This window comes from Spodoptera frugiperda, chromosome 24, assembly GCF_023101765.2.
Source record: "Spodoptera frugiperda isolate SF20-4 chromosome 24, AGI-APGP_CSIRO_Sfru_2.0, whole genome shotgun sequence".
In the NCBI taxonomy this organism is placed as follows: domain Eukaryota; kingdom Metazoa; phylum Arthropoda; class Insecta; order Lepidoptera; family Noctuidae; genus Spodoptera; species Spodoptera frugiperda.
Genome location: NC_064235.1, coordinates 414675 through 437864, shown reverse-complemented (window position 1 = coordinate 437864; position 23190 = coordinate 414675). Strand labels below are relative to the sequence as shown.

General features: G+C 40.1%; 1 protein-coding gene and 1 pseudogene across 1 annotated transcript; one reads left to right on the top strand and one right to left on the bottom strand.

Moving 5' to 3' along the window:
• LOC126912223 (uncharacterized) overlaps positions 1-23190 on the bottom strand; it is a 148324-nt pseudogene that overhangs the window by 97282 nt on the left and 27852 nt on the right.
• LOC118278859 (U4/U6 small nuclear ribonucleoprotein Prp4) lies at positions 222-19285 on the top strand. Its single transcript, XM_050703606.1, has 14 exons — positions 222-561; positions 1781-1890; positions 7471-7565; positions 8430-8588; positions 9101-9206; positions 10533-10603; positions 11688-11817; positions 14658-14833; positions 15365-15495; positions 16414-16498; positions 17412-17553; positions 17713-17782; positions 18220-18341; positions 19117-19285. Exons 1-14 carry the CDS (start codon positions 396-398, stop codon positions 19207-19209), a joined length of 1656 nt encoding a protein of 551 aa, XP_050559563.1. The 5' UTR covers positions 222-395; the 3' UTR covers positions 19210-19285.

Here is a 23190-nt window from a genome sequence, read left to right as displayed (position 1 = left end):
ATCTGTGCACAACGCTTCTTTACACGCAATTTCCGAATCTCAAAAATAAATTCAAAATTATTCCAGTAGGGATACGACCATGTTTATGTTTATAAAAGTAAAAATTATACCATAATAACTTAAATAAGATAAGTTTGTCCGCATAATATTAGGGTACGGCATCAATCATTTAAATTGATTTGCGTTATTTTTCTGCGTCAAGAGTAACGCAGATTCTGTTTATTGTGGAGCTGTCAAACGTGTATACCAATACCGCCGTTATTTAATTCCACAATTTATTGATATTTCCTAAAGTTATCTTAATAAAAGTACTTAATTCTGAGTGCATTAATTACTAAAACAATCCAAAAGGCAAAGCAGTTGTATAAAAGGCGGAAAATAAACATAACCTCAAAATGTCTGATGACGATGATGTTGTGTTGATAAAGAAGCCTAAACAGGTGCATTATGGGTCTCTGGAGGAGCAGGAGAAGGCCAGGCTGGCCGCCCTGGCTGCTGCAGCCAAGGAAGGGGCCGAGGACATCGGTGGAAAGGATTTGGGAGACATACAAGTTTCAAGCGGTAAGACTTTTCATTTCTTGTTGGTTTCTGGTAAACAAGTTAGTGTTCTGATAGTATGGATGTTTGATGGCACTTAAGGCATCTCAAATTAACTTTTTCTATCCAGGTTGTGTGATTCAGTTACCATATTTACCCCATTTTGCTCAAAATTTAAATGTTTCTATGCATAAAATATGTTTAAATACATATTGTCTAGGGGGCTCGCTGTTTAATGTATGTTTAATTGTCATACCCTGCCATTTCTATTTTGTTTGTTGTGTTTGTTTGTTTCGCAATCACATCAAAACGGCTGATTGTATCAGGATGAAAGGAGGATGCAAATCTTGGTCCCACCTTCCAATAGCTATGTGTGTTACATGAATGGATAGGTAATTCTGAGCTGAATAAACGTTACTATAGGGCCATGACCCCTAAGTTTCCTAGTATCTACACTACGTGTATAAAGCACAAATGTAATTATAACGTAAAAATAGCATTACTTGGCTACTGATAAAACTACCATGTTTAATAAAGAATAACTCTGAACGGACTAAGATTTGGAACTTGGCGCTATAGTAATGGCGCTTATATTCAGCTCAAAATTACCTATCCAATGATAATTGGAAGGGGGAACACACATAATTATTGGAAGGGGGGACCAAATTTCATAGAAACTCTAGCATCATTCTTTAGAACAGGGGTAGATTAAGGTCTGGAATTACACATAGGATATTGTTTATCCTATGGGAAGTCAAGTGAAGCCTTTGGCAGAAGCTTGTAAGGATTTAATTGATTGATTTTTATTTTTATGATATAAGCCGGTAAACTTGCAGACGGATCACCTGTTGGTAAGCAATCGCCGCCGCCCACGGACACTTAAAACACTACAAGTGCATTGCCCGCCTTTTGGGGTTAGGAATCAGGGATTGAGAAGGGGCTAATTAGGCCTCTGGTAACCTCACTCACACAACGCAAGCTAAGTTAACTCCAGCTTTCTGCTCGGCCTTGGTATCACTCCAGTCACAGCCCATTCATACCGAAGCATGGCTCTCCCACACTTATTTATTTATTTATGTCAAAAAGACACAGGTCTCGTAAGAATGCTATAGTTTTTTTTTTTTTTTTAGACGTTGCCCCACATTAGGATTTTCTCCTGTGTCGTGGGTGCGTTTACAAACATACAAGTTCACATACACAGTCAATGTTAATAATCTGTCATCTCCTTCTCCTACACCTGCAGAATACATGGAGCTGGAAGAGGAGATGTCTCGCGACAAGAAGGCTTTGCTGGAGGAGTTTGAGAGGAGACGCAAGGCTCGGCAGCTCAATGTATCCACCGATGATGACGAGGTAAGCATGGATACATCAGCTTTTATTTAAGCCTTTAACTACCATCAGAAAGCTGTTGAAGGCAAATCCTCCACTAACGTAGGTCACCGGTGACCTATGTGGCAGTTAACATGTTAACTTGCAAAACATAGTGGTTGCCCAAAGGCTTAAGACGCTCGCTTCTCATACATGAGGGTGCAGTTTTGAAAGCTACCAACGGCACGTACCAATGTGACTTTTTCCAAGTTATAGTTATGTACTTTCTTAGATTATTTAGACACCACTGACAAACGGTGAAGGAAAACGTCGTGAGGAAACCTGGGCTTATAATTTTTAATTATAAGTTTGAATCGTAAACCCGCATTGAGCAAGCGTGGTAATTAATGCTCAAACGTTCTCTGTGTGAGAAGAGGCCTTTGGTCAGCAGTGGACACTTATAGGCTGTGAATGTATATATGTGTAGTGGAATTTTGCAACAAAATTTCGAAGCAGATATCTTCAACGAATTCAGCTGAAATTTTGTATACACATTTAGTTTGCATCACCGTAAAGGCTGAATAGTTGAATAAAAGGTTGTCTTGAGGTTTAGGTATACCTAAGTATCACACATTTTTTCTTTCCTGATGGTAAATTATCATGGTCATCGGTTTAACTACACACACCGGCAAAATTAGGGGAACACAAAAAAAAGACGGTGATTTTTTTATTATTAGCTTTTTATTAATGTTTTTTCGATTCATTTAGGCTAGGATATTCAAAATAAATATGACACAATAGAAACTAGGGTTAAACATTATTTATTTATGGATAATTACAAAAAAAATTGAAATGCAAGACTTTTAGAATTAATTGGGTATTTTTTTAATTTTAATTATCATGAAATTTTTTATTAATATACTGATTTAATACCTCGTATTGCCACCGCGGGCTCTTATTAGGGCTTGAATACGTCTGCCCATGCTTCTTATGACACTCTCTATCATTTCCTGGGGCAAATTGGCCCACTCTTCAATTAACGCCAATTTCAATTCCTCCACATCCCTAGGAGGTGGAATCCTCTCCCGTACTTTCCGTCCAATCATGTCCCAGACATGCTCTATCGGGTTCATGTCCGGGGATCGTGCTGGCCAGTCCATTTGGGTAATTCCAATGTCATTTAGGTAATCGCGAACCACGCGAGCAGTGTGCGGCCGTGCGTTATCGTGCATAAACACAAAATCTGGCCCTATAAATGGGGCAAAAGGCATTACATGGGGTTCCAGGATCTCGGTAATGTACCTGTGTGCAGTCAGAGAACCGCCTTCAATGATGACCAATGCTGTGCGGGCTGTTAAAGTAATGCCACCCCACACCATAACGGACCCTCCTCCATATGACACCGTTTCGGTAAAATTGGCTTGATGGTACCGTTCTCCTCGATACCTCCACATCCTTTCCCTCCCGTCGATGAAATTTACACAAAATCTGCTTTCGTCAGAGAATAAAACACGACCCCATTCATCGGACCAATCTTAGTGCTGACGAGCGAACGCTAATCTTGCGACTCGGTGACTTGCCTCAAGTTTAGGCGCTTTTGCTGGCACGTACGACTTTAAACCACATTCGTTTAACCTTCTTCTCACTGTTCGTTCACTAACACGCACATTACGCACTTCTTCTAAAAGGTTTCGGGTCTGCACAGCTGTTTGACGGTTTCTCAACGTTTGCACCCTTATGAAACGTTCATCTACGGCATTGGTTGCACGCTTTCTGCCTTGTCCCCGCCTTCGTACGTAAGATCCTGTCTGTCTGTATCGTTTGACACAACGGTGGATCACAGATACTGATACACCCAACGTTCGACTCACTGAACGGTATGTGTGACCTTCGTCGATCATTGTCACAGCTCTAGCGACTTCAGTAGCTGGCAAATCACTCATTTTGTATGCAATACAATGTTAACTCTTCGAACAACAACAACAAAATAAGCTAGGGCCACTATTGATGACTCCAACAAAATCCTTATCAAAAGCACTTAAAAGCGCTAACATTCAACAAACACTTGAGAGCGTATAATTTCTGTTAGATTGTTGACAAATGTCAAAATATCTCAAAATATTGTGTTGTACAAGGGTAATATCATAAATAAATGAACCACTTAACAAATCACTTACGAGTTCCAGAAAAAAAAGACCTTTTTTTTGTGTTCCCCTAATTTTGCCGGTGTGTGTAGTTATTGACTTACTAGTCCAAGGGAAAAGTTTTACTAAAAATTTACAAAACACCAACTATCTACTACTAACGAACAACGCTTGCATTGCATTTCGTTGTGTAAGTGAGGTTACCGAACATGACATGATTATGAACATGATAAATGATATTTATTTTTGCAAATAGGTTACAATGTAACTCTTTTACACGCCAGTCTCTTGAATAACTAGATGAGGCCGGCATTTACTAGCGGACTACTCTGAGAAGAAATGCCGAAACAAACTCAGATGTTATAGTCTCTTTTAAAGTCCAGACAATCAAATAAAGATGTGAGAGAATGCATTTGTATAGTCAAAGTGTATATTGGAAAATTCCATTAATAAAGCCCTTAATACACGGTCCAATTTGGTCAGACCCAACTGCTCCAATTTTAACGATGGAAAGTAACATAATTGTTACATAGTTTCAATACAATAAAATATTTAAAAATAATCACACTCATTTATAAATATGATGAACTACTTAATTTTCTTTTTTTCTAGCTACATTTCTAGAAATAAGTCTGCTATTTGACGTCAAAAGCTTATGACGTTATAATAGAGTATTACATACAAGTCCATAGAAAATATTGTTTTTGACGTTTCGAAAAAAGTATTGGATTTGGTACAACCAATTTGGAATGTGTATTAAGGACCTTAGTGTTGTAATAATTTTTTGTGATACCCACTTATCTTGTAATATATTTCAATGTACCACTTGCATGCTCAAATCAATTTCAATACATATAATAAGACAGTAAAAATCGAATGTCTGTCGGTACATTAACACATTGAACGCCGTGGTGGTCACCGGTGACCGACGTTAGCGGAGGATTTGCCTTCAACAGTTTTCTATCGGCAGTCAAAGACTTAAATATTTTTCCAAAAAACTGATAGGAGGCTACTAAAGAAGAGTTACAGAAACCAAAAAAAAAAAATCAATTTTTGCAATTTTTGTTTCTGTCTTTCTGTCTGGTACGTTATAACTTCGAAACTACTCAACGGATTTGAACGCGATTTTCACAGTTGTTTTGTAAATAAATTGATCTACTCTTTTCTGTATGTTATTATTTTAATTTCGATATTGTTTTTAAAAAAAACGTTGCCCCACACTAGGATTTCCTCCTGTGTCGTGGGTGCGTTAACAAACATACAAGTTCACATACACATGACACCCAGACCCGAAACAATAATTTGTGAATCACACAAAAACATGGTCCGTGCGGGAATCAAACCTGCTACACGTTGGCCCGTTACCGCGCCAACCGTGCAGTCAAATGTAATGGTTAAGCGAAAAGCGACAAACACGCAAGCGGAGCCAGGGGCAACAGCTAGTTCTCTAATATTATTAGTTTTAAGGAGGTAGAAGAAAATTTAGATTGCTATAAAATGCGTGTCGAGTGCTTAATCGGCCTCTTTGGTCGAGTCTCATCAGACCGTCAATACCTTTGTCTTGGTAAGCGATATTATTGTATTACTTTTTTTTATGGAACTTGCCGGTAAACGAGCAGACGTATCACCTGATGGTAAGCAATCGCCGCCGCCCATGGACACTTGAAACACCAGAGGCATTACAAGGGCGTTGCCGGCATTTTGGAGGTTAGGAATTTAAGGGTTGTTGGGGAATCGGGGATTGGGAAGGTTGGGAAAGGGGAATTGGACCTCCGGTAACCTCACTCACACAACGAAAGCGTTGTTTCACTCTGGTTTTGTATTCTGCATCTTTTGGGGGTTTAGGAATTTAAGGGTTGTTGGCGAATCGGGGTTTGGAAAGGGGGTAATTTGGCCTCACACAACTATAACGCAAATTAATGCTGGGCCGTGGTGTAATGTTGCAACGTCTAATCGATTTTCAATGTACTTCGGCGCACGTGGAGTCGCAAACAAGATGGCGGCCTGTTACAAAACCACGCCTTGTTCACATTTTGTAGTCAACTAGCTTCTACCAACAACTTCGTATAAAGGTTGGCAGATAAGTTGGCAAGATTTTATTATAATTTTTTTCAAGAAAATTACCTTATTAACTAAAAATACGCGGACGTTCAATAGTCAGCGCAACGTCGCCGCGTCTGCGCACGATGCTTGTGAGGATCAATCCCTGTGCGATTGGCGGAACTTTCTTATTATTTAAAAAAAAATTGCCAAGTTACGTGCCGAAGACTATACGTACAAATAGGTTAGTCCCCACGTGTTTAGCTAGGATGGTTTTCCACTCCGCGCGCGCCTCAAAAAGCCATCAGACCACCACAGATGGGGCCCAGTAGGGCTGATGCCTGATCCGGAGCTGCGGACTACCTAGCGGGTTTACCGGGACTCCGACTTGAAGAGCAAGAGTAGGAATGTGGTGGTTTTCAGTCAGTAACAGGCTGACACTCCCTCTCGTCTCGTTCAGGGCGGGAGAAGTGATTGGATGTTTTTCCCCCATAGAAAATAGGTGGTTTTCCACCAGGGATGTGTTTTTGTAGCTATGCTGGTTAGTGGGTCGTTTTAGGGGCGGGTTTTCAGGAGAAAGAAAAATAAAATTGTTTCTTTTTACGCAATTCGGTTTTTTTTATGCAGTACCGTATTAACTTTGTCTATGTTTACGAAAGTGTATTAGCTAAGATGTGAAACTATGTGACCGTTTCCACTGATACTAAGCTATGTAACTGTGCGACGAAGACGTGCAGCTCGATTGCGATGTATCGATAGTAGAGAAGCCATCATTTTTTTTTAATGGTGTTATAATCATCCAATGACTTTTCCTTCCTTGGGCGAAGCGAACCACCCTGTTCCTACTCCTGCTTTTCGAACCCGGTAAACCCGCTGGGTAGTCCGCAGCTCCGGATATGGAAGCCATCCATAGCACACATCTATAGCACGCATCCATAGTACGCATCTTTACATATAAAAAAACATAGCTTAGCCGAGTCCGTTTCCACCAGTGCTAAACTATGTGTACCAATGAATATGATTGGTGGAAGCCAAACGCATCCACAGCAACGTAGCATTTGGTATTGTGAGCCTGATCGGAAAAGAGTAACCTATGAATCTACACTTTGGAACGAGCAAATAGAACAACTAGAGGACTGACCGACAGACAGACCAGGCATTTCTATATTTTTACTGATGTGTGATATGACATTCAAAAGTGCCTTCCTGGTCTATCTGAAATAAACAATGTTGACTTGGTCTTTTATTTATTTATTTAAAAAGCTTTATGCACAAGTAGGTACATGGGCGGACATAATGCCGTTGGCATTTTCTACCTGTCTGACCCTTGGGTGGTGCAGAGAACATAACAGGCGGGTGCATGGAACATGTTAGTTAAGGTCCCCCGTATTGATACATTGTTCCTTCATCTATATGTATTTATGTGTCCCTATGTGTCCAGGTGCGCCGCAGTCTCCGTCAGCTGGGCGAGCCAGTGTGCTTGTTCGGCGAGGGGCCGGCAGAGAGACGCGTGCGTCTGCGAGATCTGCTCAGCTAGTGAGTATTTTATTTATTTTTTATGTTTTTTTAAGGGGGCGAGAATCATCCAATGACTTCTCCCGCCTTAGGCGAGGCGAGAGGGAGTGTCAGACTCTTACTGACTAAACACCACCACGTTCCTACTCCTACTTGTCGAGCCGGAGCTCCAGTAAACTAGCTAGATAGTCCGCATCAGAGCTTGTAACTATAGATAGTTGATACAGTTTGGAGATCACTCATATGACTTAAATTAAACTACAAGTAGTACTCGTCGCGCGCCTCGAAGACCCATCAGACCGCCGTAGATGGGGCCTAGTAGGGCTGATACCTGATCCGGAGCTGCGGACTACCTAGTTGGTTAACGGGGCTCCGGCTCGAAAAAGCAGGAGTAGGAACGGAGTGGTTTTTAGTCAGTAAGTCTCGCTACTCCCTCGCCTCTCTTAAGGCGAGAGAAGGCACTGGATAATTTTACCCCTTAAAAAATAGTACTCGTCCACAGAAGCATAGGTACTAATACAACTAAATATTTCAACGCAAACAGAAAATTAAAAAAAATAAAATTTTCAAACAAAATAAATAATTAAATTAATCAAGTATTAAATTCTGTATAAACAGCTCCATGTTCCTTGACCACAGAAGAGCTGTAATGTTGTAGGTTGTCTAGGAATGTTACGGACATGCGGCGCGGCTGTTATAATGCCGTATTTGTAAAGAGTGTTCAAATTAGCTCAAAGAGAATAATGCATTTTCTGGCTTACCTACTGGGCCTATTTCGCTCATTGTTCGTATATCGTCAGCCAAGATGATAACAAATATGTGGTTTAAATTAAGTCATAAGAGGTTTCTCCATACGGTATGTGATACGACTTTTTTACTTAACAGTCTAGGAGAAGACGCGATCCACAAGAAGCTAGAAGAGGAGGAGGCTCGTATAGAGAGGGACAGAGGACGGGAGGGAACCTGGTACCATGAGGGACCGCCGGAGCTCAGGGAGGCTAGGCTATGGATCGCTAGGTACTCGCTACCTAAGGCGAAACTTAGGTGAGGATTATAAATTGTTTATACATTCCAATTATTCTAGAATTAATTTTGACCAACGTCGATCTTCACGTGGGTGTCACATACCCTAGACTGATGTTAACCTGAACTTTTCAAAATATATATTTGACCTTATACCGAGCGCTATCTCCAATCTAATCTGCAAAGCCTGGAGATTATAGCAAATCCGGTGTATCTCGTAAAATTTGTCGAAAAAAAAAATATCCATCATCAAAAACATCCTGTAAAAACCCAAATACACTTCATCACTCATCAGCTTTCTACTGTAAACAGTTGTGAGATCCATGTGCGTAGTAGAGGGCAATAGGCTCACCCTCTATTACATGAGACTTATAAATAGTGAAAAGTGGGTGTACATTGTATAGCGGCATTACGTGCCGTAATGTGCACCTCTGTCTACCCCTTCGGGGATAAAAGGCGTGACGTTGCACGCACGTAAAATAAATGTAATATTGATATGACAACACTCAAATAATTTGACTTTGCCTTTGCAGATTATGCCAAGCTCGCGAAGACCTGAAGCTATCAGGCAGCGTCAGAGCTGCAGCCAAACAGGAGTCGCAGCGGAAGGCTGCTGCCGTCTCCATATATTGCAGTCAGGTGAGCGAGCCACCTATCATTAATAAGGGGCCATCCATTAATTACGTCACACCTTAAGGGGGGGAGGGGGTCGACGAAGTGTGACTTTATGTGACAAGGGGGCGGGGGTCTTAAATTTCGTGACGTCACATTTCAATTATTATAATCTAACTGTTAAAACACGAACTTGAAACTATTATCTAAAAACTCAAAAAAATCTAGATGTAAAATTATAAAATGTGACGTCACACTAGGGACTCACAAATGTGACCAATTGTGACAAGGACGGGGGAGGGGGTCAAAAATCATGAAATTCGTGTGACGTAATTTATGAATGGCCCCTAATAGGGATGATGAAAAGATGGGAATGAGCGAAACCACAACACTGCGTGTCGCAATGCGATGCGATGTCGCAACGCAAAAATTGCATCGGATACGACATCGTACAACAAGACGCTAACCATCGGTTCAGTGTCTAATGAGACATGGACCGCACTACGCGTGTTTTAAAATCTACAAGACGGACATTGAAATATAAACTAATCATCTACCCCTATTGTTATTATCATCTATACTAATATTATAAAGCTGAAGAGTTTGTTTGTTTGTTTGAACACGCCAATCTCGGGAACTACTGGTCCGATTTGAATAGTACTTTTTGTGTTTCACAGTGCATTAATAAGATAGGCTATAAAACATCACGCTACGATCAATAAGAGCCGAGTACAGCGGGTGAAACCGCGCAGAAGTAGCTAGTCATTTATAATAGGGATGATGAAAAGATGGGACTGATGTGAAAAGTGGGTGTTACATTGTATATGTACACCTCTGTCTACCCCCTAACAATACGTTTAGTGTTCTCGTTAAGCTCATATAAAGCGAACGCCCTTAAATAAAACGAGGATTTTTCGCGCCGCTAGAGGCGCTGGTGTCGATTAAGATCTACCAGACCTATAATAACGACAACAGGGATGATGACGGGGTATGAAAATTAAAAATCTATTTAGTCCGTCAGTTAGGTAATGGTACAATATTAGGCACGTATGTTTTTATTTTGTCATATAAGATTGATTATTGTAATATTTGCTTTGACGTTCAAAAGTGCCTTCTAGGTCTATTTGAAATAAATATTTTTTACTTTTTTGTCTTTTGATTAGTCTACATAAATAGTGACTGCACAAATGTGTCGCGGGTTCGATTCCCGCACGGAGCAACTCTTTGTGTGATCCACAAATTGTTGTTTCGGATCACACAAAGAGTTGTGTAAACGCACCCACGACACAGAGCAAATCCTCGTGTTAGATAGATGATTATATGATGATGATAGATGTTTATATTACGTTTCAGATAGGCGACACGCGACCTATAAGCTTCTGCCGGTTCAGTAGCGATAGTAAGATGCTGATCACAGCTAGCTGGTGAGTCACTGTCACATCCATCCATATTATAAATCATCCTTAATAATCAGTGCCGGCGTAAGGGCCAGTGATACACCGGGCGAAAATATTGTGGCGCCCACTTGAGGTAAGCAATATCAAGTGTTCGTTTTTTGCGGATTCCATCGGCGGAGGCATCGGCGCCCCCAGAATTTGTCGCCCTGGGCCATCGCCCCATCCCGCCCCCCCCCCATCACGCCCCCCATCACGCCCCCCCCCTAACGCCGGCACTGTTAATAATAATAGTATTGACTGCTTCGTTAGTTAAGTGGTCGCAAGTGCGACTGCCGGACAAGGTGTCTCGGGTTCGGAAAGTATTTACTGGGCTTTAAATTTCTCAGTAGTAGCACGGAGTCTGGAATTGTGTCCAGTATATGGCAATAGGCTCACCCCCTATTACATGGGACTTATAAGTTATAACACAAATGGTGAAACATGTGTGTATATTGTATAGCGGTGTAACGTGCACCTCTGCCTACCCCTTCAAGGATAAAAGGCGTGACGTTGTGTACTATATAATATTACTAGCGTACCGCGTCTGTTTTTATTGTATTAGCCGGTAAACGAGCAGACGTATCACCTGGTGGTAAGCAATCGCCGTCGCCCATGGACATTTGCAACACTAGAGGCGTTACTATAAGTGCGTTGCCGGAATTTAAGGGATGTTGGGAAAACCATCAGACCACCACAGATGGGGCCCAGTAGGACTGATGCCTGATCCGGAGCTGCGGACTACCTAGCGGGGTTACCGGGGCTCCGGCTCGAAAAGCAGGAGTAGAAACGGGGTGGTTTTTAGTCAGTAAGAGTCTGACACTCTTTCTCATCTCACTCAGGGCGGGAGAAGACATTGGATAATTTTCCCCCTTAAAAAAAGGGTTGTTGGGGAATCGGGAAAGATTGGAAAATAGGGTAATTGGGCCTCCGGTAACCTCACTCACACAACGAAACACAACGCAAGTTGTTTCACGTCGGTTTTCTGCTCGGCCGTGGTATCACTCCGGTCGAGCCGGCCCAGCAGTGCCGAAGCATGGCTCTCCCACATTAAGACTGACTCCTTCCACTCCAGGTCTGGTCTATCCAAGGTGTGGTCGGTCCCGGAGTGCACGGCGCTGCAGGTGCTGAAGGGACACAAGTGCAACGTCAGTGGTGCAGCCTTCCACCCCACTGCCGCCATGCCGGACCATTTTCAGAGAAAAGTAAGTTCATCCATCTTATAATAACTTTCGTGAGACGTACTAAATTAATTATTATGTTATCGGCTTACTCACGTAATGTTTTGACGAGGAACTCGACTAGTTTCTAGCCATGCTTTTTTTTTTTGAGGGGGAAAATCATCCAATGACTCCTCCCGCCTTGGGCGAGGCGAGAGGGAGTGTCAGACTCTTACTGCCTAAAAGCACCCCGTTCCTACACTTGCTTTTCTAGCCGGAGCCCGGTAAACTCGACTGCCGAACAAGGGGTCTCGGGTTCGATTCCCGGGTCAGGCAAAGTATTACTGGGCTTTTTTCGGTTTTTCGAAAATTTCTCAGTAATACTTTGCCGACTAGCGGGAAGGGAACCCGAGACCCCTTGCCCGGCAGTCACACTTGCAACCACTCGGCCAACGAGGCAGTCAGTGATTTTAATTTTTCCATAATTCAATTTGTCGAATTATTCAATTGTAATTTTTTTTTTTTTTGTAGTCTTAGATAATTCGACATCCTGATACTTTTTATTTTTTCGTTGACTGTTGTGTTATTTAATAATTGATTTCCTATGTTGCTTATTGTATTTGTTACATGATGTACCGTTTATTTTTAATTTTGCATTAAGTGTTAACCTATAATTAGTTTTTGCACTTGTTTATGTTTCTTTTGTAATGTATGCAGACTGACTGGTGAAATAGGCTCAATACTTATGGAGAGTACTCGGTACTCGATTCTCGTTAACTTGATATAAAAAAGTAAGTGCTTAATTTTTTATCGAAATGTCTCTAAAAATAAGTGAAATTAGACTAGGTCTCGATGTAGGTAGGCAACAGCTGTACAGTGTAGGTACCTATGTATTCTGTGTTAATAGCGCGCTATGTCCAAGTATTCCGCAGTTAAATAAATAAATACTGGACTCTCGGTGTACTGTGTAGGAAGTTTACTAAGAAGTTATTTAATATTTCATTTTTATGTTATTTTATTTCATGATATATGTTCGCATACTATCACGTCCTCAAATATTGAACGTATCTCATCAGTCAGTCTGTTTAGTGTAAACAATTGTTGGTTAAGCAAAATAAATAAATAAATAAATTACTCCTACTTTAAAATGGAGCCCGGAATCCCCTAGGTTGTCTGCAGCTCTGGATATCTGTGGGTATGCTACACCCGGCGTGGAAGAAGAAATAAGCAGATCTGTCTCCCAGTGTCGTGTTAACGATCTAAACCGATAACACAACACTGTAAGATATGTTTGTCTTAATCAACTGGGAAGAGAACCCGCACTCTGAATGCTATTGTAACAGCTACGATTGGGGTTGTATAGTTTTGACATTGAATCATTATTGCGATTGAAATTGTATTGACATTGAGATTGGTTTTAAGAGAACTTTTCCACCATAGATGTGCTATGAAGATGTAATAGCTAAGCTGTGAAACTATGTGACCGTTTCCACTGATACTAAGCTATGTAGCTGTGCGAGGAAGATGTGTAGCTCGAGTATGCGATGTATCGATAGTAGGGATGCCATCCATTGCACGCATCTTTCCCTATAAATAACATAGCTTACCTGAGTCCGTTTCCACACAGTGCTAAGCTATGTGTACCAATGAATATTATTGGTGGAAGCCAAACGCATCCACAGCAACGTAGCATAGCACGTTTCTGGTGGAAAAGCTCACTTAATAAAATTAGCTGATGACTGTATTTATTATTATTGGAAGCTGTTCTGTTTTGTTTTTATTTTTGTGTTTTTCGTTTTTGAGGGGGAAAAATCATCCAATGACTTTTCCTGCCTTGGGCGAGGTGAGAGGGAGTATCAGACTCTTACTGACTAAACACCACCCCGTTCCTACTCCTGCTTTAAACCTGACCCCGGTAAACCCCTCCCCCTACCCCTTAGGTTGCTTGCAGCTCTGGATATCTATGGGTATGCTACACCCGGCGTGGAAGAAGAAATAAGCAGATCTGTCTCCCAGTGTCGTGTTAACGATCTAAACCGATAACACAACACTGTAAGATATGTTTGGCTTAATCAACAGTTTGCTGTTATTGTCAAGATTACAAGATAGGCACCCGTATTGTGCCTTAGGCAAAACTAGGTAAGTGCCGGGTGCTAGGTTATAGAGGGGGGGGCGAGATGCAAGTGCCCAACTGCCTATAGACTGAAAATATAGCATTTTTTTTTGTGTTATACCATTTGTTATCATTAGAGGTTAGAATAAGGTAGAGTTATTCAATCTACTTACACTGATTTCATAAAGTGAAAGAATAAGATATGCCTTAAATCCCGAGATTCATTTTAAAGAGCAAGAAAAAATCCCGTCTTTTTTTAAATAATAAATTATTTATCTTTTACACAATTTACACTATCACACGCACGACTTTGCCAAACTTACATTAATGAAATCGGATGTCCAAAGCTGCAAAATACCAATACGCGCGATGTTGCCATATTTGTAGTTATGTCATTATGACGTTCTTATTATTTATTATTTAGTTGTAATATTGTTGGTCACACGGGATTGTACATTAGATATCCCGGGAAAGTCCACATTTATATCAACATTTCGATGCAAGTACATAACTCTACCTGATTCCGATATCTGGTTATCACCATCATTATCACCAATGCAATTTTTGTTTGTTATCATTTTTGTATTTGTTTTCAGGAGCGGTCGTTTTACACCGTGTATAATACCAGCAAATTTCGTACCATCTGAATAATATTTTGTCAGCTTTTAAACCTTCTCTGGACTTCCACAAATAATTCAAGACAGGGGTTAGGGCTGGGCGGGTCGTTAGCTATACCTATATAAGAAGATAATTAAGTTCTTCTCACTTCCAGTTAGCAGAAGAGAAAGAGAAGCTAGCATCGGATGCTGAGACTCCGATGGACACTGAGACAGGCTCGGAGGCTGCAGAGCCTGCGGTGGCCATGCAGGAGACGGAGGGCGTCTCCGAAGCCTGCACCATGGCCACCTGTGCGTACGATGGGACCGTGTACCTGTGGAATTTTAAGAGGTATGGTTTAGCAATAAAATCTTATTTAAGTGCGGGAGAGCCATGCTTCGGCACTGCTGGGCCGGCTCGACCGGAGTGATACCACGGCCGAGCTGAAAACCGACGTGAAACAACGCTTGCGTTGTGTGAGTGAGGTTACCGGAAGCCCAATTCCCCCTTCCCAATCTTCCCAATCCCCGATTCCCCAACAACCCTTAAAATCCTAACCCCCAAAAGGCCGGCAACGCCTCTGGTATTTTAAGTGTCCATGGGCTTGCCATCAGGTGATACGTCTGCTCGTTTATAGCGTGTTCCATAGAAAAAGTCGAATACATTTTATTAATATTTTAAACAAAATATTTTAATTATTATGTTATCGGCTTACTCACGTACTGTTTTGACGAGGAACTCGACTAGTAATAGATAACATAATAATTAATTTAGTATGTCTCACGAAAGTTACAATAAAATCAAAATATTTTATTTAATATTTACTTCGAAACATATCTCGATATAATATTATAATGTCTGTCTGTCTGTCTGTCCCCCCAGCGAGTCCCCCCTATGTTCCCTGGACGGGCACAGCCCGGCGCGGGTGGCGCGGCTGGAGTTCCACCCGTCGGGCCGGTTCCTCGCCACCACCGTCTTCGACCACTCCTGGCGACTGTGGGATCTGGAGACCGGTGAGTTAACTAAATAATGGAAGGGGTTTTTGTGAGAGAAAGGAAAGGGTTTTATGAAGAAAGGAATGGGTTTGAAAGGGAAAGGAATGGGTTTGTGAGAGAATGGAAAGGGTTTTCGATGGAAAGGGTGGGGTTTTATTATGTTTACTGGTTATTCTTGTAACAAACATGTCAAAATTTTGTTGATATGGAAATTTTGTCTCAATGTTTTAAATATGCCGTGACAGTCCACTGCTGAACTATCGACCTCTTCTAATATTGCTGTTCTTGTTAGAGCAGAATACATTAAAATTTATCGCCATCTCCTACTCTTCCCGCGGGTGTGGCATACCCGACAAAGGAGACTACATATTTAACATAGACCTGATAAACCTGAAACTCTTATACTGCGATCTACAACCCACTTGCCAGCGGAGATGATGACAATCCCCTCTTATGTAGAGGAAGCTCAAAGTCCAGCAGTGGACTGTCTCAAATCAAATCAAATCACTTTAATGCATCCATAGTGTACAGTGCGGTCTACAATAATATGTTTTATACGGTAATTTTATACAGTTTATACAATAATATGTTCCAACTATGGAACATCTCGCTGGTTAGGTAATAAAAATTAATATTATGTATTTTGTAAAGATATGTTTGTGTTTATGTTCAATTACCATTTAGGTACTTCTTTTTGTTATTTAATTGTATGTCTTTTGTTGAGCATTGTATTAGTTTTAATTATTCTTTTATACAGAGATGAGTGGAAGGAAGTTAAGGCCTTTGCCCTGCAGTGGGACGATCATGGCTATAATCTAAATCTAATTATTCATTTGCTAAACAAGATCGGTTATATAACGTAAAACGTTATGGCGTAAACTGTAACGTTGTATATGTGAATTTGTAATTAAATAAATGAAATTGTAATGGTTTCAGCGACTGAAGTGCTGCACCAGGAAGGGCACGCCAAGCCGGTGTACAGCATCGCGTTCCAGGGAGACGGCTCGCTCGCTGTTACCGGGTAATTATTTAAAATAATATTAGTAAATAGGACACTTTATTTTTTACCATAATTTTTTTCCCTTCCCCCTCTCTTTAATTCGCCTCCCCCCTATCTACCTCTTTTTCCCCTTTTCTCTCTCTCTCTCTCTCTCTCTCTCTCTCTCTCTCTCTCTCTCTCTCTCTCTCTCTCTCTCTCTCTATCTCTCTCTATCTCTCTATCTCCTTCAATCCCCCCTCTCTCACTTTCTCCCCCTTCCCCTGTCACCGCGCCTACCCTATTCCCCCTTATTTCCCCCTCCCTCTCAAATCCCCGTCACCTCATATCTCTCTCTTCCCGCCCGCTCTCTCTTTCTCCCTGTATATGATTGGTAGAAGCAGGCGCATCCTCAACAACATAGCATAGCACATCTCAGGTGGAAAAGCACCCTGAATATAATACATACTATTAAACGTAGTTCTCTTTCAGCCAAAATCTACATCATAAGTATTTTCCTCACCCATGTTACTAACGTCCTCTCTACCTTCCCCCAGAAACCTCAAAGAAACAATGACTGGTTTTTTTCTCATCGATGTCTGCATGATTTGACTGCACGGTTGGTGCGGTGGCTGGGTAACTGGCTGCCGCGTAACGTGTAGCGGGTTCGATTCCCGCACGGAGCAATTCTTTGTGTGATCCACATATTGTTGTTTCGGGTCTGGGTGTCATGTGCATATGAAATTGTATGTTTGTAAACGCACCCACGACACAGGAGAAAATCCTAATGTGGGGCAACGTTTTTTATAAAAAAAAAGAAAAAAAAAAGAAGATTACTACTAACGTTTTGTTTTGTATCTATTTTCTTTTTTGGTGCATCGTGCCCGGTGCAAAATAAACATTTTTTCTTTCTTTCTTTTTTTCTTTTTTCTTAACGGTCACCCTTACCTCCCCCCAGCGGCATGGACGCGTTCGGTCGCGTGTGGGACCTGCGCACGGGGCGCTGCGTCATGTTCCTGGAGGGCCACCTGGGGCCCGTGCTGGGCACCGACTGGGCCCCCGCCGGACACCAACTCGCCACCGCCGCCGCTGACCATCAGGTATACAAACACATATTTTTAGCTTGCCGAATCACTCTATCTATTAAAAAACCGCATCGAAATCTGTTGTGTAGGTTTAAAGATTTAAGCTGTCATAGGGAAAGAGAAAGCGACTTAGTTTTATACTATGTAGTGATTATATATTTTTGTTATTTTCAGACAAAAATCTGGGATTTGAGAAGACGATCAGCCCTGTACACTATACCTTCACACACACATCTGTTGAGTGGTAAGCAGAATTCTATAGTTGCTCTATTACTATTCAAATGTTGGCAATGCTGGGTTGGTTGTATTGTGAATCTGATTGAAAAAGAGTAAACCTATGGAGTTTCTTGCTCGTTCTTCTCCATAGGAATCTACACTTTGGAACGAGCAAATAGAGCAACTAGAGGACTGACCGACAGACTGACATTTTACTTTTTCTATATTGTAATATTTGCTTTGACGTTCAAAAGTGCCTTCCTGGTCTATTTGAAATAAATAATTTTGACTTTGAATTAACTGGTCAGAGGTACGAAATTTGTTCACTATTGTAACCTTCAAACACAAATTTTAGAACACTTTACATGTATCGTACCAAATATCGCTCCATTGCTACGTAAATGGTAGACAAACAGACCTTAATATTCTTGTTATTAGTAAAGATATTTATATTTCTTCTTTCAGACGTGCGATACCAGAAGAGCCACGGCCACTTCCTTCTAACCTCGTCCTACGACAAGACTGCCAAACTCTGGTCCAACCCCGCTTGGCACCCGCTGCGTACACTCTCCGGACATGACAATAAGGTATATAATGCTTTGGCAACATATTATTTTATATTACTTTATTTTCTTCGGAAAGCTTACAGCTAGGATACAGATAGTTGAGAAATATTGAAAGAATGCCAATTACAAGTTTGTAGAATTATAGTTGAACAAGAAACAGTAGACAGATAAGAAAAAAGAATGAAGTAAAGGCGCTCAGAGCAAGTACATTGTAGCATTGAATAACATTACAGTTGTTTTCAAAAAATCTCGTACACATGAGACACTGGTGAAGATTGTATAGTATGGCAGTGTAAAAATATTTTTATCACCGCTACTCTTCACGTGGGTGCTACATACTACCTACCTGCTACTGCTACGGGTTGATAATGTTGAAGGTTTAAGCCTCCACACTTGTGCACTATAATATCTCCTATGTAGTCGGCTAATCTAGTTGATTTATATCATATTTTTTTTATACACGGCGCGCCTTTTAATCCCTAAAATTTAGACAGAGGTGCACATTACGACACGTAATGCCGCTATACAATGTGCCACACACTTTTCACCATTTGTGTTATAAATCCTATGTAATAGGGGGTGAGCCTAAAATTGCCATATACTTTTACACAATTCCAGACTCCGTGCTACCACTGAGAAATTTTCGAAAAACCGACGTGAAAGCCCAGCTATACTTCGTCCAACCCGGAAAGCGAACCCGAGACCCCTTGTCCGGTAGTCGTACTTACAACCGCTCTGCCAACGATACAGACATTTATATCATAATTAAGTAATATTATATGTTTTTCTGTTACAGGTGATGAGCGCAGACATATCTTACGACAACAAATACATAGCGACCAGCTCATACGACCGCACGTTCAAATTGTGGGCGCCGGACCTCGCGTAGATAACTACTATACAATTATATAATACTAGTGTCTGCCAGCGGCTTCACCCGCCTTCTCGTGGGATAAAACATAGCCTATGTCCTCGATGTCGACCGGTCGATCCCGAGAGCATTCCGATCGCGACCAGAAATTAAGAAAAACTTCAAAATTTTTGGTACTAAAGTATGTACACATAAATATTTTGTATAAAAGGTCTTGCGAGAAACTTTCAAAAGTCCGCGAGTACATATAAGTAGCCCCTGGCCTATGTGTTATTCCAGACCATAATCTACCCCTGTTCCAAATTTCATACCGATCCCTTCAGCCGTTTTGACGTGATTGAGTAACAAAACAAACAAAAATTAATACTTTAATGGGTTTTGTAAAATTTTCGAGGACGCTCGACTGGTTTCGAACTATAACGGAGCTCATAATTATGACTGATGATGAATATTACTTACATTTAATGTTTCATGACAGTTCATATATAAAAATGTATTTTTTTTACTATGATTGCATTAAATAAAGTTGTAAAAAATCATTTAATAAATGTACCTCTGTCTACCCCTCTTTTGAAAAATAAATAGAACTGTATCCAATGTCGTAAGATTATATTGAAGTGTATAATATTAACATTACTGTGTAATTTTAATATTAAGTTTTAAATTAAAATAAAGTAATTTTAAAATCTTTCTGCTTTTCATTTTACTGATATTAATTATTCTATATAAAGGCTTCAAATTCCCGAATTAAATGAATGTTATAAGTCCTCTGGAGTTTCGGGTGGTGTCTATTCGACTGCGCGACCATGGCGATTTATTAAATAAAAACCCATGCAAAGATTTTGTAATAATTTGTAAAAGTTGATTCATAGCATATACCAATTTGCGTACATTTTCGGGCACATTATTGTAACAAAGGATTATGGATTGAATAGGAACATCCAGGTAGCTGCCGTTTACCGCTGCACTATGTACCTACCGGATAGACGACCCACACCGTTTTTATTTCTTTAATTTTTTGGATCTGATGGCTCTTTGAGGTATATGCGAAACTCGACGCACTGTACACTAGGGTCTGGTTCTGGACGGGCGGCGAGCTACCCTTAGGGTGCGTCCACATCTGGCGAATGTGCAGCTCGTGAGCCATTACCGAGCTGATCGCATGCTCCACACGCAGTCACGGCAATGGTTTGCTTCTTTAGCGCAACTCATGCAAGACAATTCTCTAGTTCTATTTACTGGCTTAACACTTACTTTCAAAGACACTAGTGCTTTTAATATTATTGCTGCATCATTATCTATTATATCTATACTATTATATAAAGCTCTGGAAGAGTCAAGAATCTCTGGAACTACTGATTCGATTCGAATAATATTTTTTGTGTTGTATCGTGCATCTATCGAGGAACACTATAGGCTATAAAACATCACATTATGACCTATAGAAGCCGAGCAGAGCGCGTAAAACCGCGCGGGAGTAGCTATGACTAATAAAAAGGAAGAAGAAAAAACAACATTGGTGGCAAAATCCTGTATTTAAAAGAGAACAGAATATAAAAAGATACGTACGGCGCTTAGGTTGCGCGCGGAGCGTGCGTGTGTAGGTATGTACTTTCTAAGATTATTTAGACACCACTGACAAACGGTGAAGGAAAACATCGTGAGGAAACCTGGGCTTATAATTTCTAATTATAAGTTTGAAATCGCAAACCCGCATTGAGCAAGCGTGGTGATTAATGCTCAAACCTTCTCCGTGTGAGAGGCTTTGGTCAGCAGTGGACACTTATTGACTGCTGATTTTTTTAATATTTTATTTTAGGGTATTTTATTTTCAGAACATGTCAGGCTAGGCTGTTGGTGTATGTGATGTGATTGTACCGGGTGTGACACACCCACAACACAGAAGTTGCAATAAAATGACATTGTGAAAATTTTAATAATTTTATTTTTGTACGTTTCGCGCACAAATATTGCAATCATTAACATTATATTTACAAATTGCGAAGACATATATTAACCTAGTCGGGAACCGTATAGAGCGAAACAACTCTCGAATATCACCGGTTCGATACCCGAGTTACACAAAGTTGTAAAGTTACACCATCTTAGTATAACTCGAAAACGACTGAACATATTATCATGAACTCTCTAAACAAAAAAATTCTTAGATACATATACATTTTAACAACCACCTCTGCCTACCCCAATTTCAATGAGGTATCAATTCAAAAGTTGTTTCATATCACATCAAAATTACATCAGGACAAGTAGACTTAACTATTCAAACACTTTTCGCCCACCCATCCGTTTCCAAACCTCAAATCCTGAAGTAAGTGAGACGTTGAACAATTATAAACTAGAAATTCAGCTAATAGTTAGAACACAATTATTTTACAGTGAATATAATATGGGTAGTAATGTTATGTCATCTTGAAAACTGCTTGACATATTTTGATAAAATAGAAACCAGTATATCATTGTCTCGCTTTGAATGAGTTTTCCATACATTCGAAGACCAATTTATACTGGTTTTGTCACAACAAAACCAAATATCGCTCACCTAGTAATATATTAGTGTTTAAAAGTGCATATTAATCTATTTATTTCCATATTCATCGAGAGAGGTCGTAAGTGTCATTATACCATTATTGTAGTTTCCCCCCTCACGCACGTAAAACAACGGTTCATTGGTCAGTAAAGTAAAAACTAAACAAGTCAGGTAAACTATGAAAACCGTAAATGTGCCAATATATTACTAGGTGTGCGATATATTCTTTTAAGTCGAAAAATAAAACGTTTTGAGCTTCTTACCGCGGGTGTAGTATACCCAAAGTCAAAATAAATAAAAATGGCATCCTGCCTAAAAGAAAATGAATATAAAATCACGTATTAATAAAAACAATATATAGTTTTAATTCACGTAACTATTTGACGAGGTACCTAGACTAGTATCAAGTCATTTTTAAGGGGGGGGAAATCGTCCAATGACTTCTCCCGCCTTGGGCGATGCGAGAGGGAGTGTCAGACTCTTACTGACTAAACACCACCCCGTTCCTACTCCTGCTTGTCGAGCCGGAGCCCCGGTAAACCCGCTAGGTAGTCCGCAGCGTTGGATCAAAATACGCTAGAGACTGATATTATTGAGCAAGTTACTTCTGAGAATTACCAAAATGAAAATAGCAATAATACTTTACCCAACTTAGCATAGGAAGTTAATATTCTAACTTTTTAAACAATATTAGGAGAATATCAACATAAAAAATCCATTTTAAAAAACAAAAAATTGGATTTCTCTTAAACTAATGAATATTTTTCAAAAATTCTTGTTTTATTATACAGCTGAATATTTCAGGAACATTTTAAATAACAACATCACGCTATGTTACATAGGGGCTAAGCAGTAACCGAACAAACATTACTACCCATGTGAAATTTGCAATTTATAATTATAATTTTATACCTAAGACTTCGTACATACAGATAGACTTATACATAATGAAATATTTACAAAACGTATTATTACATAATTATATATATATAAAAGAAACAACTGTTTCATTGTTCCCACATTAATTTTTATCATTTTTCTCATTAATTATAACAATAATTATAAAAATTAACTCCGGAGATCATTTCGGTGACTCGAAACTTCTTTAAAATACCAGTAGATAAAACTATACCATATTCTTCATGTTTGTTATTGTCACCACCCCTACTATTGCCGTGGGTGTGGCATACCCGAGTGACTATGTATTTATTAGCAGTCTCTGATAAACCTGAAGCTTTCATCAAGAGAGGAGATTATGTCAAAGCCTCTCTTATGTACAGGAAGAAACATTACACACGTATTTTTTATTTTCTTACGGAAACAAATACTTTCGAAGATATATCGATTTGAAATATCGCGTGACGTCACTTCTAGGTACGTTTTATACGTAGAAATGACGTATTTGCTCCCACTGACACATTTGATTCGTTTTATCTAAGTATTGTTATTTT

Bases quoted from the DNA above. Each gene is read 5' to 3' on its own strand.
- LOC118278859 (XM_050703606.1), top strand. From the start codon at position 396: ATGTCTGATGACGATGATGTTGTGTTGATAAAGAAGCCTAAACAGGTG. The intron at 1,891-7,470 runs GTAAGCATGGAT...CTATGTGTCCAG, and splicing joins TATCCACCGATGATGACGAG to GTGCGCCGCAGTCTCCGTCA. The intron at 8,589-9,100 runs GTGAGGATTATA...TTGCCTTTGCAG, and splicing joins CTACCTAAGGCGAAACTTAG to ATTATGCCAAGCTCGCGAAG.